Source organism: Stegodyphus dumicola, chromosome 5 (genome assembly GCF_044657685.1).
Source record: "Stegodyphus dumicola isolate Sdum_Otavi_A_Nest chromosome 5, ASM4465768v1".
Classification (NCBI taxonomy): domain Eukaryota; kingdom Metazoa; phylum Arthropoda; class Arachnida; order Araneae; family Eresidae; genus Stegodyphus; species Stegodyphus dumicola.
The window spans coordinates 63552723-63569449 of record NC_140772.1 but is presented as its reverse complement, the minus strand read 5'-3'; the positions used below and the strand labels follow the sequence as shown (position 1 = coordinate 63569449).

General features: G+C 32.7%; 1 protein-coding gene across 8 annotated transcripts in view; it reads left to right on the top strand.

Annotated features, from left to right (window-relative positions):
- Window positions 1–16727, top strand: part of SCCRO4 (DCN1-like protein SCCRO4) — a 72299-nt gene that overhangs the window by 31696 nt on the left and 23876 nt on the right. For all 8 annotated transcript variants that reach the window (XM_085816721.1, XM_085816724.1, XM_085816719.1 and 5 more), the window contains 4 exons: window positions 4435–4520; window positions 5374–5450; window positions 5564–5655; window positions 5737–5845. In XM_085816721.1, coding sequence (XP_085672847.1) covers window positions 4435–4520; window positions 5374–5450; window positions 5564–5655; window positions 5737–5845 — 364 coding nt within the window. The remainder of the gene's footprint in view (window positions 1–4434; window positions 4521–5373; window positions 5451–5563; window positions 5656–5736; window positions 5846–16727) is intronic.

The following is a 16727-nucleotide window of genomic DNA, read 5'->3' as shown; positions in this document are numbered from 1 at the left end:
GACTTCTGTGTTTCCTTTTTTCTAACATATGCCTCATGTTCCTTAAAGTGAAATTTTAAGGCTGTCTTAGTTTGACCAATGTAAAGTAAACCACACTAGCAAGGAATCCTGTAACTACCCCAGCAATTCATATCCGGAACGGGGTCCTTGAGTATGGAACTTGGAATTTTATTGATGGGAGAATAAACGACCTGAAAGTTAAATTTCTGTAAAATACATGCAACTTTATAGCTAATTGATGGAAAGAAGGGAATGACAACATAATTTTTATAATCCCCTAAAACAAGAGTGTGCCGTTTGGTGTGTTGATGAGAATTTTTTAACTGCTTGATTAATAATGTTGGGTGAAAAGTCCCTGTCAGTAGCTACTGCTTTTAAATAATTTAGTTCTTCATAAAGAAGTAGTTTAGAGGAGCAAACCTCAAGAGCAAGGAAAACATAGGAATAAAATTAAGCTAACTTTTGTTTAATCGGATGACATGAAGTGTGGTGGAAGGCAAACCGATGAAGATTTACGGTAAACCGTAATACTGAAGTTGGATGTGTTTCGTGTGACCAGAATGTCGAGGAATGGAAGAGAATTGCAAGTCTCAACTTGAAAGAAATTATGTTTTAGTTCTGGTTTCATCAACGGATGGTGTCAGTAGCTTGACTCCTGTCCAATGGTTCTTAACTCATCTAATCACTATATATTATCTCGTTCATTTGCACTTTTGCAACTGAGGATGATGGTTCGGTATAACCATTGAAACTAGTCCTGTGAAAATAAATAACGCTGATATTTGTTGTTTGACTTCTAAATTAATACTTGTTCGGCATGTTATTGTATCATACTTAAGATAGTGTCGTATGTTCATTTGTGTTTTAGTTAACCTGGTATTTTTGGTACTAATAGTCTATATATTATGATATACTAATTTAACCCCTTCCCTTGCCATTTACCTCGACGAAACTTGGGCTGAAGTGTTATGGGTCATTGCATGGTAAATATGCCAGACATGCTTAAGAACAATCACAATACGAGCCGAAACGTAAATGCCTGTGTTGTAGTCAGTTTTGCACGATACTGCTGGCATGGAAGTAAACTTAAATCCTTCTGCCTTTTGTAGATATAAATATATTATGTTTTTAATATGTAATTTTAATAAATATTATATATTTTATATAATAAAAAATCGTGACTAACTCTTGTGTACTGATAGGAACTAACTTTCAATTATGACCATGAAATTACAGTGTTAATGTTAACGAGCCCTGCTCATGATGTTTATGTTTGGCCCAGCTTTCTTTTTACGAGCCTGGCTCATGATGTTTATGTTTGGCTCAGCTTTCTGTTCACAAGCCTGGCTCGTGATATTTATGTTTGTGACAAAATGTTCATCATGAGTCAGACTCGTTAAAGCACGGGATGAGATTAAAGACTAGTATTTTGATTAAAAATTAAATAGTGCATTAAAGTTTCTAATTATTTTATTTTTATACACAAATGATAAAATGATGGATGAAGCATGTGCACAAACAGTAAAATGATGTATAAAATGTAAATATTCAGATTGTGAAAATTTACATATTTTATCTACGTAAGGTTTTCCAGATTGAAATGTTTGCATGCTTTTTGTATGTAATTTGATTGTAATGACTATTTAATAGGATTTTTTTTGCTAGTTGACTTTATTTTAAATGCTTTGTTTATTTTATATTCAAAGTTGAATGCTTTCAGAGAAATAAATTTTTTACATTCTTTTTTATTACTGGATTACAGTCAGACCTGGTTAGCGGGAATATCTCACTTTATTGAAAAAAGTTATTGAATAAATGTATTTTCCCAGAATGATTTTTGGTCCTTTTCGATTATCCACAACACCATGGAAAAACAACAAAACAGGCATGAAAGTTTTCCGCGTTTTCGCGAAAAACGTCACCCGGGCTGTTTCTGAGATCGATGCAGAAGGTAAACGGAGGACACGCTCTGTCTCTTCCTCTTTTATTTGTAAAAAAAAATTACATCATGCCAGAGATCGCGAAATACGTTGTTTCATATCAAGGCGAAGTAGGTGTTGCTTATGTGGAAAGGCGAAATTAGATGCGTACGAATATTGAATCAAAGAAGAGCAAGCAACCATCAAATGAGAGCTGACTTCAATAATTTCAGCGATCGGTGTTGGCACCATCTGTCGGACATACGGATAACCACTTGCATTCTCCAGTGCACAAAACTCTATGTAAAAATTTAAGGAATGCTCATAAACTGTTCAAAGAACAGCTAGAGATAAAAAAGGAGAAGCGAGAATCTAAAAAAAAGCAATTAAACATTCCAGAAAATAAAGAAGAAAAAAAAAAATCAATAGATTGTATAAAAGCTGCTGAAAAGAAATTGAGACTAGCTAGTAAATGGAAATTAGAAAAGTTGGCTGCAAAAGTAGCAAAAAAGGAAAAGCTTTATCCCTAAAAATTTTTAATCAGGATCGAGTGAGACTGAGACAAAATAGTTATTTTTTATAATCCTCCTTTAACTATATGTTATTTTGTAACTATATTATCTCATATGACTACTTTTTCTGGTGTTATATAAAGTACTGTTTATTGAACTAAAAGTGATGATAATTGAAATCTGTAGTAACAGTTTCTCTAAAACTTTTCATTGCCTGAAAATGTACAGTAATATATAACATAAATATTATATTAGTGTGTTGTAATGTTGTATACAGTACTTGTGTATCAACTGTTAAATTAAGTTACATAAAGAGCGTCTTAAAGAAGGCTAATTCATTGCAATCTCTTGGTGATTTATTGATTTAAATTTTTTTTTTTTTTTTGCAAGTGGTAGATAAAATTAATAGCAAAATAGTAAGTACAAGTATTATTTTTAGTTTAATACTTTTATATTAAAAAGGTTGATATTTTATTGAAATGCTTTTTTTAGGTCGCGCGTGCACATTTAGTTTTTGTGTAATTTTGTGTCCGCGCATTGTTCAGCTTTTTTTGCCAACTTGCACTTTCATGCCTGACCAAAAAAATACTGATTAGGTAATGTACCATTTACTAAAATGTATTTATGTACCAATGCTTGATGTTATTTTAAAGTATTTATGTGGCAATCCAGTTTTTGTCGCCTTTGGGAAATCTCAGCCTTTCTGCTTGGGTCTTGCTTAAAAGCATCATGTGCTTCTGTTTCCTTCTCATTTTAGGATTTTCGTGCTGAAGTTGTGTCTGATGGTTCAGAACTTCTTTTTTAATTTGCCATGTGCGTGGTAAGAACAAAAATGAACAAAACCAAAAGTGTGTGTGTTGTTTGGAAAAAAGAATAATGTAAAAAAACAATATCGCATTTGGATGCATCATTGAAATACATGTAAAGATGCCCAAATAAATGTTCCTGTCCAAAATTGGAAATTAGTTTGTGAATTTTCGGTGGATGTACAGATAATTAAAAAATCGGGAATACTTCAGTGGAGGTATAGATAATTAAAAAGAACTGCATTTCTTTGATATCTCTGATTTTTGTGTCAGAACTGTGTATATATTGAATATTTGCCCTTTTCTGCTGCAAATGCTGAAGAGTCCCAAGTTTTATGCTGGTGAAAGTTATTATTTGTTTCTGTATGTTCTAAAAAGCAAGACATTCAAAGCTTATAGTGTTACTCCACACGCAGAATTCTCTTTAAGTTCCAATTCAATGGTGACTAGTCAGGAAGAGCTGAAATTTTTCATTTCAATTAACTCTTTTAGAATCTGTACATTTTGTTTCTTGGAAATTGGTACTTCAGTTACAACATACAAAACATTAACAGATGTTTGAATTGTGGCAAATTAAATTTTGAGATGATAATAACAAAGTTGATTTGCATAAAATTATCAAAATATGATGCTGAAAGAAGCAAAAGAAACTGTTAAACACTGGTTACCGTTTTAGAAGACAAAAATGTATCCATTGTGTAAACAGTTTTTAAAGTCCTTTGAAAATACTATCACTGAATTATTTACCTTAATTACTACTTTATATAAACATTTATTCAGTTCTGAAAAGACAGACTTAAACACAGAATAGAGTTTATTAACAGATTATATTTGTTAAATGTGTGCTATAGTTACTTGCATTTTCATTATGCATTTGACTAAACTGCTTCATTTAAATCTTCATAAAATTTATATTCTTAATTTCAGGGCTAAAAACAAAACATTGTTAACTTATTTTCATTAATGTTTGTTCCATCCCACTAACTTTGTGTGCATTGCTATTCTAAAATTTATCAGAAATTAATTATGTACTAAAAATAAAAAAATGAAATGTAAAAATTTTCTATTTCTGTGCATAATGAAACAGCTATAAAATTACTAATCACTAGGTTATAAATAAATATTTTCCTCTCCGTAAATAGCATATATCAAGTTTTTTGTTTCATTTACATGTTTGTTTTCTCTAATCCCATCCAGTTCAAGGAAAAACTCCAGAAATAATGATATTGTTGAGGAAGTTTTCTCCCATAAGAAGTGCGTTGCATTGTTTCATGAATATGCAAGTAAGAGAAATACTGTTATATTTATTTGATTTAACATTTTCAGAAGTTAATTTTGTATAGTCTATTTGGAAGGTAACCTCTGCTTTATGGCATGTGATCCAATAAGAGTAGGGCTTTACACTAATGCATCGTAATGAATGAGTCTTCTACTTTTATTTTAAACAGTAAAATATATTTCTGTTATTGAGTGATAAGCAGAAAAAGATATCTGCCATATGCAAAATTCAGCTTATATGAGAATATCGAAGATTGAGGGGTGTATTAGAGAATAGTAGCTAATGAAACTGTAATAGATTGGAAAAGCTGCAAAATAACTACATCTTATTACTGCAAAATAACTGCTAAGTTTATATTTGTATTTTTCTTGATTCTGTTGACTTTATCTTACCCATTAATACACAATTTTTTGATGGTAGAATTCCATAATTTTGAAAAAGAAATGAAGTCACTACTTATTGTTCTGCAAAAGGCACCAAATTTTTTAATAATTTTTTCCAAAATACGAGAGCAAAATATAACAGTAACAGCTAATTTATATCCTTGTTTGTACGAACAAAGGTGGCTTATTGAGAATAAATTATGATTGCGTCAAGCAAAAATGCAGATGTTATGAGTGTGTTGTGACATTACACTTATCCATAATTTGTGCTAGATTGTGCTGTTTGGCACTACTTTCATAGCCGACGTGATAATACAGAAGTATTTTTGCATACACAGTAGCAGAGGTCATGTTCTGAATAGCCTTTGTAATTTTGTTATGTAGAGATTTAAAAACCGAAGAAGAGAAAATGTATTTAAATTTCGAGTAGATACTGTGTTTATGTATTTTAAATATTATTTATATTAAATCTAGCTGCAAATGATCCTGAGGTAATAGGTCCAGAAGGGATGGAAAAATTTTGTGAAGATATTGGAGTGGAGCCTGAAAATGTAAATTTAACTGTTTTTGTATTTTTTTAAATTAATGTTTGAGTTGATAATGTAATTTGAATTTCCTTAATAAAATAATCAGTGTTACATAATCTCACATTTTCTGTTGATAGATTATTATGCTGGTTTTAGCTTGGAAAATGGATGCTAAACAAATGGGTTTTTTTACGAAATCTGAGTGGGTGAAAGGTCTTACAGAATTAGAGTAAGTTGATGCAAAAGAATTCATGAGAAACAAGATTTTAATAAAGTCATTTATTGATTTAATTGTGAAATTTGTTTGTAGGTGTGACAGCATTGAAAAAATTCGAGGCAAAACAGAGTATCTTCGTAGCCTTTTAAATGATCCAGTAACTTTTAAAAACATTTATCGGTATGCATATGATTTTGCAAGGGTATGTAGTTATTTTATACATTTATATCATTTTTCTTCTATCTGAAATTTTGCTGTTTTTTTGCTTGCTTTCAATATGAATTTTAGTTTTTAGTTTTATTCTTTTTTCTCAAAAAAGCTGTACTTATACAAAATTTTTTATATAAATTAAAAAAAATTTTTTTCCTTAATATTTTCTAAATTACAGTGAGAATAAAATGCAAAGAATCATTACAAAACTGAAATTTTTAAGCTTAAATTTGAGATATTTTATGATCTAAGATTGTATTTTGAACTAATGTATATGTGTGTAAAACCTCCAGACATAAATTGTTGATAACTTTTGTTAAGGAAGAGCAAAAGCATACCTGTGGGCTGAAATTACCCTTCTAATTGCTTAACCCGCAAGCACGCGCGACAAAATTACGAACATGAGAAGTCGCGCTGGGTATATCATTTCCAAAGGCAATTAACACGTTTTAAATTGCATTAGTGATATAAATACGAATATAAATGTGGATTAACATAAAAAAGAATGAACTTTAGAATATTTTGAATAATATAATAAATGAAGTACTTAGCTTACAATCATTTTGCACATCTCTGGCAGATTGAGCACATATGCTCCATACAAATACTGATATTTTCGCACAGAAACCGTGTCTTTCTGTCCTTGTTTTTAGTGCACTCAGCGCATCTTCTATAAATGTTTTTCATCTTTTTAGATGGTGGTTCCATATTGCAATCTCCTGAAATTATTTTTTCTTTTACTTTCAAAGGGAGCATGATTTGCTGCCGCCGTTGATTTGAGTAATCTTCCACTAACTTCAGTCCTAATGATTTGAGAAAAGAATGCCTGTTTGTAAACGTGAGTTGGTGGTTCTTTTGTAGAAAGTAAGATTATCCGTGCATTAATTGCTGCAACATTTAAAATCGAGGAAAAAATCACCATAGGCCACCGTTTCGATACTCTAGCTGTAGAATATGTTGCTCCCATTTCATCTATAACATCTGCTGCTCGTGTGGTTAGATTATAAAATGAAATAATCTCCGGCTTTTTTTAGTACTCCAGTGGTTTCATCAATTTTACTGTCATTGTGCATAGTTGATAGTAAGACAACACTTCTGTTTTTCCTTGGTGCATAAGAAACAATCGTTGTTTCTTTCTGGAAACCAAAAATTGAAGAAAATGCTTCGCGTTTTTTCTTTAATAAATCCAGTGGAATTTCTCTGTTATTCTTTCTCACAGTTCCTACAATAGGTATTTTCTTTCTTAGTAGGTCCTGAGATAGCTGGTATCCCATATACCAATTATCTACAGTCAAATTCCTTCCAGAATTGTACAATGGTTCCATCAAATGCTTTACAATCGTGCTTGCATTGTTATCAAACTGAAATGCCCTCTTTGGCTGCTGGCCGGTGTATATTTCCATTTTCCATGTATAAACCACTCTGGAATCAACCGGTGCAAATATTTTTATTTCATATTTGGCAGGTTTTTTTGGCATATATTGTCTAAATCAGGGATGTCAAACTCATAGGTACACTTGGGCCAAACAAACAAGGTTTAACTTTAGGCGGGCCGCAAAAAAAAAATAAATAAATAAATAAATAAATAAATAAAAATAAATAAATAAATATACATAGAAACGTAGATTTATTTCGAATAATACAATAATAAACATATATATATATATACAATTATATAGAAAAGAACAAGAAAAATTTAATGTTTACGTCCTGATACTTGACATCTCTTCTCTGCTATTATCTTTCCTATTTCGAAAGAAATTTTGTTTGCAGTGATAACTTTCAATGCAGACCCAAGGTGAGCATCATTAATACGGTTTCTAATAGGAGACTTATTACCTTTCATGACTGAAAATAACTTCTCGCATCGATAAGTGCTACCAAACACAGAAATAATTTCATATGCGAATTTTCGAGTATTTTCAAACCTGGGTGGTAAATATTTGTAAAATTCAGGCACGCCCACTTCAATGAATTTTGCTTTCAAATTTGAGTTGCATTGAATCTCGATCACCTCCATTTGCATATGGCTGGGTACTGAGTCAAAACATATTGAGAAAATCGAAGAAAACAAAAAAAATTTGTCTTCGAGGGAACTAAAATCATTAAACCTTGTTTAAAATTCTGTTGTTTAATTTGCAATTTTTTCTGCGTATTTTTGATACGAACAAGTATCATCTAAACTTGATTTGTTCATGCTGCACGTCGGGAAGTGCGTCAAATCTTCATTTTTAAGTTGTTTTTCCCAAAGAACTAGTTGACATTTGAATGCTTTAATTATGTCAAACATGTTCATAATGATATGATCTTTTCCTTGTAACGATAAATTTAAATCAGTTAAGTGTTTGGTTATATCAACCAAGAAAGATAACTCTTGTATCCATATTGGATCGTAAAACAAACTTACGTCTTGATTTTTCGTTTTTAAAAATTGACATATTTCTTCTTTCAAATCCCAGAATTGTTTGAGAATCTTGGAGCAAGATAACCAACATACCTCGGTATAGTAGGACAAACCCAAATATTCACTATCTAACTCACTTAAGAAAGCAATGAATTGACGCTGATTTAAACCTTGAGATCTTATAAAATTTATAACTTTTTTTATATATGACAAAACATTCTCCATATTTATTACTTTCGTGCATAGAACTTCTTGATGTATAATACAATGCATATGATGAATGTTTGAACCGTGAATTTCACTAAGTTTTTTTCTTAGTAATGCTACGAAGCCCTTGTTTTTCCCGGTCATTGATGGAGCGCCATCTGTAGCTACAGAATTTAATTTTGCCAAAGGTAGATTGTATTTCTGCAGAAGTCCAAAAACACAAGTAAATATATCTTCTCCTGTGGTAGTACCAGTCATCGGTATTAGTTCCAGTAATTCCTCAAAAATGTTAAAATTCGTGTCACAAGAACGAAAAAACACTGCTAATTGAGCTTTGGCAGTAATGTCCGTGCTCTCATCACAGGCAATAGAGAAACTTTCGAAACTAGATGATTTTGCTTTGATCTGATCACTTAAATTCGTGGCTAAATCAGTAACTCTTTCCGCAACTGTATTTCGAGACAATGAAATTGATTGAAAGGCCTTCAGATTTCCAGGACAAACAATTTCTCCAGCTTTCATTAGGCATTCCTTGATGAAATCACCGTCAGTAAAAGGCTTCGAATGTTTAGCTATCAACTCGGACAAGACGTAGCTTGCATGTACCGCCGCTTCACTTTCTTGCAATACTTTACTAAACATGGACTGTTGCTTTTTCATTCCTAACTTGAGCTCTTTCAACTTTTCTTCTCTCATTAATCCTTTGTAATTGTTATATTTCGATTTGTGTTGTTTGTAATGACGTTTAATATTATATAACTTTGGTACATTAATAGTATTATTACATATCAAGCAGATTATTTTATCTTTTATTTCACAGCAAAAATATTCTAATTCCCATTTTACTTGGAATATTCTATGTTTGTCAGCGATTTTTCGTTTAATTTTACTACCACTTGGTTTTGATATAGACATACTGAATACAAATTGCTGGAATAAACACGGTTAACGTTAAAAAGTAAACAAAAATTTATTCTTTCCACAAGAGATAAATCAAAATGCTGAAATATTTCTTCAAAAATATTCTAACAATATCACAAAATGTCAAACGTATAGCAAAAATCCATTCAAAACAGAGAAACTAATACCATCTCGGAGCGAAATCGCTACAAATCAATCACAGCATTAAGTTAACAAACAGTTCGCTAGAACTACAGCTACTACTGAGATGAGTTGTTTGTTCTCGGCTTTTATAAGCTTTATAATTAATTTCTCGAATATACTGGAAACATCTATAAATATCTGGATTTTTGTGGATGGCAACAGCAATTACGAGATATTTATTTATTAGGTATTAAATGCACGCGCTGTTCTATTTTTAACCTTCCAACGCAGTCTTTTCAAAAATCGTCTGCGTTGCTGAGGCAACATGAAGCAAATCTAATTACAATTCTAAATAAAAAAAACTAACTAAATAAATAACTATGAAATCTGTAACAATATGAATTAAGTAATAATTAATAATAAAACAAAGTGCATGCACATGCATGCACCAATATATCGTACAAAACTATGATTGGAAAACTGAGACCATGAGTTCGGCCACATTCGGCTATCGGGGGAGTTGTTCTGAGTGCACATGTCCCCCAAAAGCCGAAGGTAGCTGAACGCAAGCTACTCACACGCATTTGTTATTTAAGTAGTGTGTGTGTCGGCTCGCTGTGAGTAATCTAACAACACTGAATAAATTATCGTTAATTACTTAGCAGTAAACATTTAATTTTTTTCTTCGTCGATGTGTTATTTTATTATTATATATTATTATTTGCCGATATATTGGCCGGACCGCAAAAATATTTGTTGTGGGCCGCAAGTTTGACATCCTTGGTCTAAATGGTTCTAATTTTTCATCAATTGTTACATATTCACCTACAGTGTATGCTTTCTGACAGTTCTCGATGAATTTTTCAAAAAACTGTGTTATGGGAGCAAGTTTATCCGCATCTCTTCTACTCGAACACTCTCGGATATCATCAAACCGAAGGCGTCTTAATAGTAAAAGGAATTGCTTGCAAGACATTGTTTTGCGGAAAATATCCATTCAAGTTTCATCTGTTGCCCACAGATCTTTTACACTGACGTGAGAGGATTTGTGAACACTGCATATATATGCAAAAGTCCCAAAAGTGCTTTGATTTCACATTCATCTGTTTTCTTTGCATTGCACTCACGTACAAAACGCTCCTGAATGGAATCAGTATAAATATTTATACTTTGAACTATTATTTCTCTCATGTCTTTGTCAATGAGCAGAGACCAGGAATCCAATGGTGTTGATGCATCTTTTGAATAACCAGTATTTCCTGGAATTTTGAAGATAATATTTTTAGAACTAGTCCTAACATTCGTTCGGAATTTGTTTTTCTTCCATATCAGGCCATTTTTACCAACATAATTTTCATCATTTGTTTGGTTTTCTGATTCACTATGTAAGTCAGTGTCTATATCACTGTCTGTTGAATTATGATTGCTGTTGTATTTTTTATCTATTAATCCTTCCTCCTCTTTGCTAAACTATTCATCATCTGTTGAAATGGTTTCTAGCATGTTTCACAATCTTTCCGTTTCTTTATCATAGCTTACATGCCTCGCCATGCTGACTATCTAAGAAAGTGAGGGTGAAAATCTGAGAGAAACGAGAAGGCGCACGGGTGGGACATACCCAAATGGTACAATTCCTAGAAACATTTTCAAAGAATCACTCCACGGACATCCTAGCTTCAAGAATGTGACCTTGAATTCAGCTACAAAAGATTTTGCCCATTTCCAGAAAAAGGGTTTGGAGATAAGGGACAAAGAATATGCCCCCGGATATGAGATATCTGGTGCATGTGGTCATGGGCTAATCTGGTCTATTAAGAAATCTTTAGAAACAATATTTCCATTTCTTTTTCATCTGATTTTGTAGGCAGTTTACTGAAATCAGCAGCACGAATGCACATTTGTTGTTGCAGTTTAAATGTGCGCATATATATATATATATATGCATGACTGTACTAACAATCAACCAAAGCTGAGAACACTAGATATGCTAGAAAGCATGGTGCATCTGCCACAAAATATAATCGTATCATTTCTAGCAATTTTAAGAAATTAAACAATGAAATATGAATATCGTTCTGACAAAAAGACTGATCAGAAAATGGAGCTTAGAGAAAGCCAGTTTCATTCCTTCCTGAAAATTTATTTTAAAAGTGAAACAGTGTACATTTGATGACTAATAGGAACAGATCCTGTTTTTAGCGCATATTTTTTTTTTTTTTTTTTTCTTTTTAAATTTCTACCAGGGAAGGGTTCCACTCCATCTTCTCCTGGCAAACAGTAGGGGCACTGTCATACAAGCACCATTGCATCTTGCGACAGCCCTGTCTGTGTAATAGTTTAAGACATTTTTGGCCCATTGTTAAAAGTATCTGCCGACCCTTTACGTACATTAAAAAACTTCTACAGGAAATAAAGGTGAAATTCAAATTTTATCTTAATTATTTGTTTTATCATTTCTCCTTATGCTAAATTTGTGTTATTTGTGTTATTGTGCTGTTCCATGGAAGATAAAAATTAATTCCTGGGATTTATTTGAATATTTTATGGAAATTTTTAAAATTTCATTTATTTTATTGTAAAAAGAATTAGAAACCTTTTATTTATTACTTGCTTATAGTTTTTCTCAAAATAGTTACACAAGTTGATGCCAGGTTGGCATCTGTGCATCCTCGTAGGTACACTGGTGAATTAAATTAAGAGAATTTGCATATTTTATCGTATTGAATGAAAATAACTGAACTGAAGGAAAAAAACCACTGCTTCTAGATAAAAATGCAAATCTTGTATGGCAAATAAATAAGCATACACACGTTTGTAGGCAGAGCCAACAGAAAAACAAGCTTTATAAGCGCGTGGAGGGTAAGAAATTGCATTTGCTAGCATACTTCAGCGAATTTCTTGGTGTTATCTTGCAGCAATCGGTTAAATTGACATTGGAACAGTAAAAATGAGTAACCACCAACGTTTAGATGACGGGGTGAGGTGGCGAAATTGTGGGGAGGGTAGAGGCAGGCCAATCGCTAGTCCAAATATTCAGAGAGTTTAATTTAACGCCCAGTGTCATGTGCAACCTATGGAAACAGTTCCAGGATACTGAATCCATTGAGAGAAAGCCTGGGCAAGGTCGGCCAAGAGCTGTGACAGCCATAGAAGATTGCTGTTTGTCCATTTTAGCAAGGCATAACAGAGGGGCTACAGCTTCTCCTCTCTTGGGACCTGTATGCAGCCATAGGAACCTATGTATGACAAGGGTGACTATTTCCAAAAGACTGAATGAGAGAGGGTTGTTTGCCAGAAGACTGGCTGTTTGCGTCCCGCTCACATCTACGGACAGGAGAATCTGATTAGCATAATGCAGGCAACATAGTAATTGGAGTATGGAGCAGTGGGCGACCGTTCTGTTCACCGACGAGTCCTCTTTTAGCCTAAACGGCAATTCTCGCCGTACTTTCATATGGAGAAAGCCAGGGACCCGCTACCTACCCTACAGTGTCCGCGACGTCAACAATAATGGCAGTGGCAGTGTAATTGTCTGGGCAGACATCATGTTGGATGGCCGCACACCTCTTCACGTCTTTGACAGAGGCTCTGTGACTGGTGTGAGGTATTGGGATGAAGCCCTGTGTTCGTCTTTTCCACGTTGCAGTGAGTTCATCTTACAGGACAATAACGTGAGGCCACATAGAGCTCTTCTGGTCGACAAATTTCTCAAGAGTGAGGATATTCACCGAATGGATTGGCCAGCCAGGTCTCCATACATCAACCCTATAGAATATGTCTGGGACGCTCTGGGGAGGGCAACTGAACCTCGCGACCTCCCTCCGAGAATCATCCAGGATCAGAAAACAGCATTGCTGAATGAGTGGAACCAATTGCCACAGTCACTGATAAAGTGCCTTATATACAGTATGACATCATGCCGTGAGACCTGTATGACTGTAAGAGGGGACCATACCCTCTATTAACCCATTTCTTTTGTGTCTTCTGCACCCATTGGTTCAGACTTTCAGACTCCCATGAGTGTTACACATGAACATAAGTGTTTACTATAACTGTTCAATGTTTATTTTGTTTGTATTATATCAACCTATGTTCTCTCATTCTACTTTTTTTGTTAAAATCTGTGCAGTAGTTTTGGAGATCATAGATCAAATATGAAAATTCTCTTAATTTCTTTGCAGAGTGTATATTAGGTACCTCTAGGCCTCGCTAACTGCTAAGCATTGCCAATGGATTTCTGAGAGAGAAATACCCTAAAGGGCAGTCCGAGGGTTTTCCACCCCTCTTTCCCTTCGACTTCTTGAGAGGATTCAGCTCACAATGAATTTTAAGTTCCTTCTTTCTACACGAGACATACGTTTTCTCTAGACACTATATTGTTACAAACATTTCTTTTCGTGTTTCGAACATAGGTCTTTCGGTACAGCAGTTAGCGTTACTATCCACTATCCCATCCAAGCGTCTGAAAATAGTTCCAAAATTTTCAAATGTGAAATTGGCATTCAGATCTTATTCCAGATACAAAATTCTTTTCATTTATTCTAAATTCAACCAAAGTTTGAATCTTGATGACTGAATTGGCTGTGTGGAATATATGAATGATTTTTCACGTTGTGTGATGTGAATGTAGAAGAGTTTCCTTTAGGTAATTTTCACAAAGCCTTCCTGCCCCTTAGGACAGAGAGCCCACATGTTTAACCATGTTAAAATAAATAAGTACATTTGTTGATTAGTTTTAAGATTAAAATTCATAAGAGATTAAACTTAGTGGACAGATACTAAAACAATTTTTGTTTGCTTCTCCCTAAATAAAATGAAAAAAATATGATTAGGCAATAGTTTTTCTTTTTAGTAATAAAATGTTAATAAAAGTGAAGCATTAGTATAGCAGTAGTATGATTTAGTGCAAAGATTTGAGCTTTGTGAAAAAGATTTTAAAGTATAATTACATTTATAAATTAGCTATTCTACTTTTTCTTCTCTTATTCTTAAGACATTTTCAGTACCAAGATTACTGTTTGTTCATATTTTCAGTGTGTGGGAGGGAAACTTAAAACTAGGTGTTTTGTTTTAGCATTACAATAAAAAAATGCAATGGTTTATGGAATTTGCATAATACTGTTTTATAGCTGCCATCTCTCCCAGTTTTAAATCAATCATATCTCCATTCTCCAGGCCAATCGGTGAAGTGCCTGATTTTTAATTTTTATCCTTTACTGAAGAAAATGTTTCCCAGCAATAAATAAAATTGAGTGAATAAGTGAAACTTAAATTTTGAAAATTCCATTCTTTCATCTTAGTGATTTTGAGCATGATTTTTTTTTTCTTATTAACCCTTAGTCTGTCGAGTGATTTTCTGCGAATCCCTTTAAAACTGTCACTAGTTTTGGACCGAATTTCCCGTAAAATGTCGCGAAAATAACCCTAAACCTCTAAAAATTGTCAAGCAGTTCTTTTGTTATTTCCCATCCCTCCCAGAATTTTACTTCAATGATTCCGCGAAGTGAGATTGATTACACTAGATATTGTTCGGTAGATGTGAGCTCTCAAGAGAATTGCAAAAGGCTAGACTCTCCGTGATGACCGTCTTAAGGGTCAGGGTACAGCTGCGAAATTTAAAAGTTTCCTTCCCTTAAACAATCTTATCTCTACATATCTTCTCTACATATAATAAAAGAAAGAGTCTGTCTGTGTGTGTGCCTTTCGTTCGCGCTGCGCGTAAGCTAATAGACCCACGGCTACGAAATTTGGTACATAGGTACATCTACACAAGAGCCAGTGCACTTCGAATTCGATTTTTTTTTTATTTCATGTTTTGTGACGAAATCGTGTCATTTTGAAACATAATGGGCTATAGGAAAGCGAGATTTTACTCTACACACTCCATTTTTACATCGTCATGAAACGTAGGCACTTAGCTATTTTACGAACTTAATTTCGTGTTTCAATAAATCGATTAAATATGAATTTATTTAACAAAGGGAGCTTAACACTTTTTCAATGGGATTTTTTCTAAAAAAGTTTATTTTAAAAAATGTACAGTTTATTTTTCTTTGATTTTTGGACACGTTAAACTTTCATCCTTGCGAATGCTTTTACAAAAAGAATTTTGGAAAAATGATAATATTTTTTATTTTTAAAAGATTTTTTAAATGAAGCTTCCGAGTACACTTCTCACATCTTTAAAAATGTGATTTTGGCAACAATTTTCCCGTCTTATTGTTGTTGATAGATTTTTGATGAAATCACATCATTTTGAATAGTTTCATTCTTTTAGAAATATGGGTTTGGCAACAATTTTTCATCGTATTTCTTATGTCACTGTTTTTAAGAGATTGGTATGTTTCATTTTCATTTTTATATAATATATATATATATATATATATATATATTTTTTTTTTTTTTTTTTTTTTGATAAAATTGTTCTGTGGAGTAAAATTCTGCGCGGAATTTTATGTTTTTTGAGTTGCTTTCCTGTTATTTTTTGCTTATTTCCCTGTTTATAAGATATTGAAAAGTTTTGCATGATTTTTGTTCTACGGAAAGTTGGTTAATTTTTTAATTAGGATAATTAATACTTTTATTAAGAGATATAGCTTATTTCATTGTAATTTTTTCCCTTGAAAACATAAGATAAAATATCATTCATTATACTTTGCTTTTCAGAATTTTTTGTTTTTTGCATTCCTTTATTTTATTTATTGCTCATTTCACTGTTTTTAAGATATTGAAAAGTTTTGACTGATTTTTTTAGGAAACAAAAGTTCTTAACCTCCTTTATACCATTTGATTTCTTAAGATTTTGCAAAGGGAATTTGGTTAATTTATTTATTAGGATAATTAAGATTTGTATTAAGGGATATTGCTTATTTCATTGTAATTTTGTTATACGTAATAACTTTTTTTATGAAATTGTTCTGCAGAGTAAAATCCTATGCAGTTTTTAAATTTAACGTTTGGAGTTCCCTTGAGCCATTTCTCCGGTACATTTAAAAGCCAGACGAAGGCTCACAGCGAAGCTGCTAGTTTTCAAATAAATTGGTTTTAAAATTTACCCGGTTATATTTTAAATTATTACGCATTTTTAACCTAAGTAACCTAAATCTGTATGTCACTGATTATCAACGGAATTTCATTGCAGACTGATTAAACTGCTATCACTAAAATTATATTCTGACAAATATCTGGTGCAACTTTCATTCCTTCTGAGATATTGCTG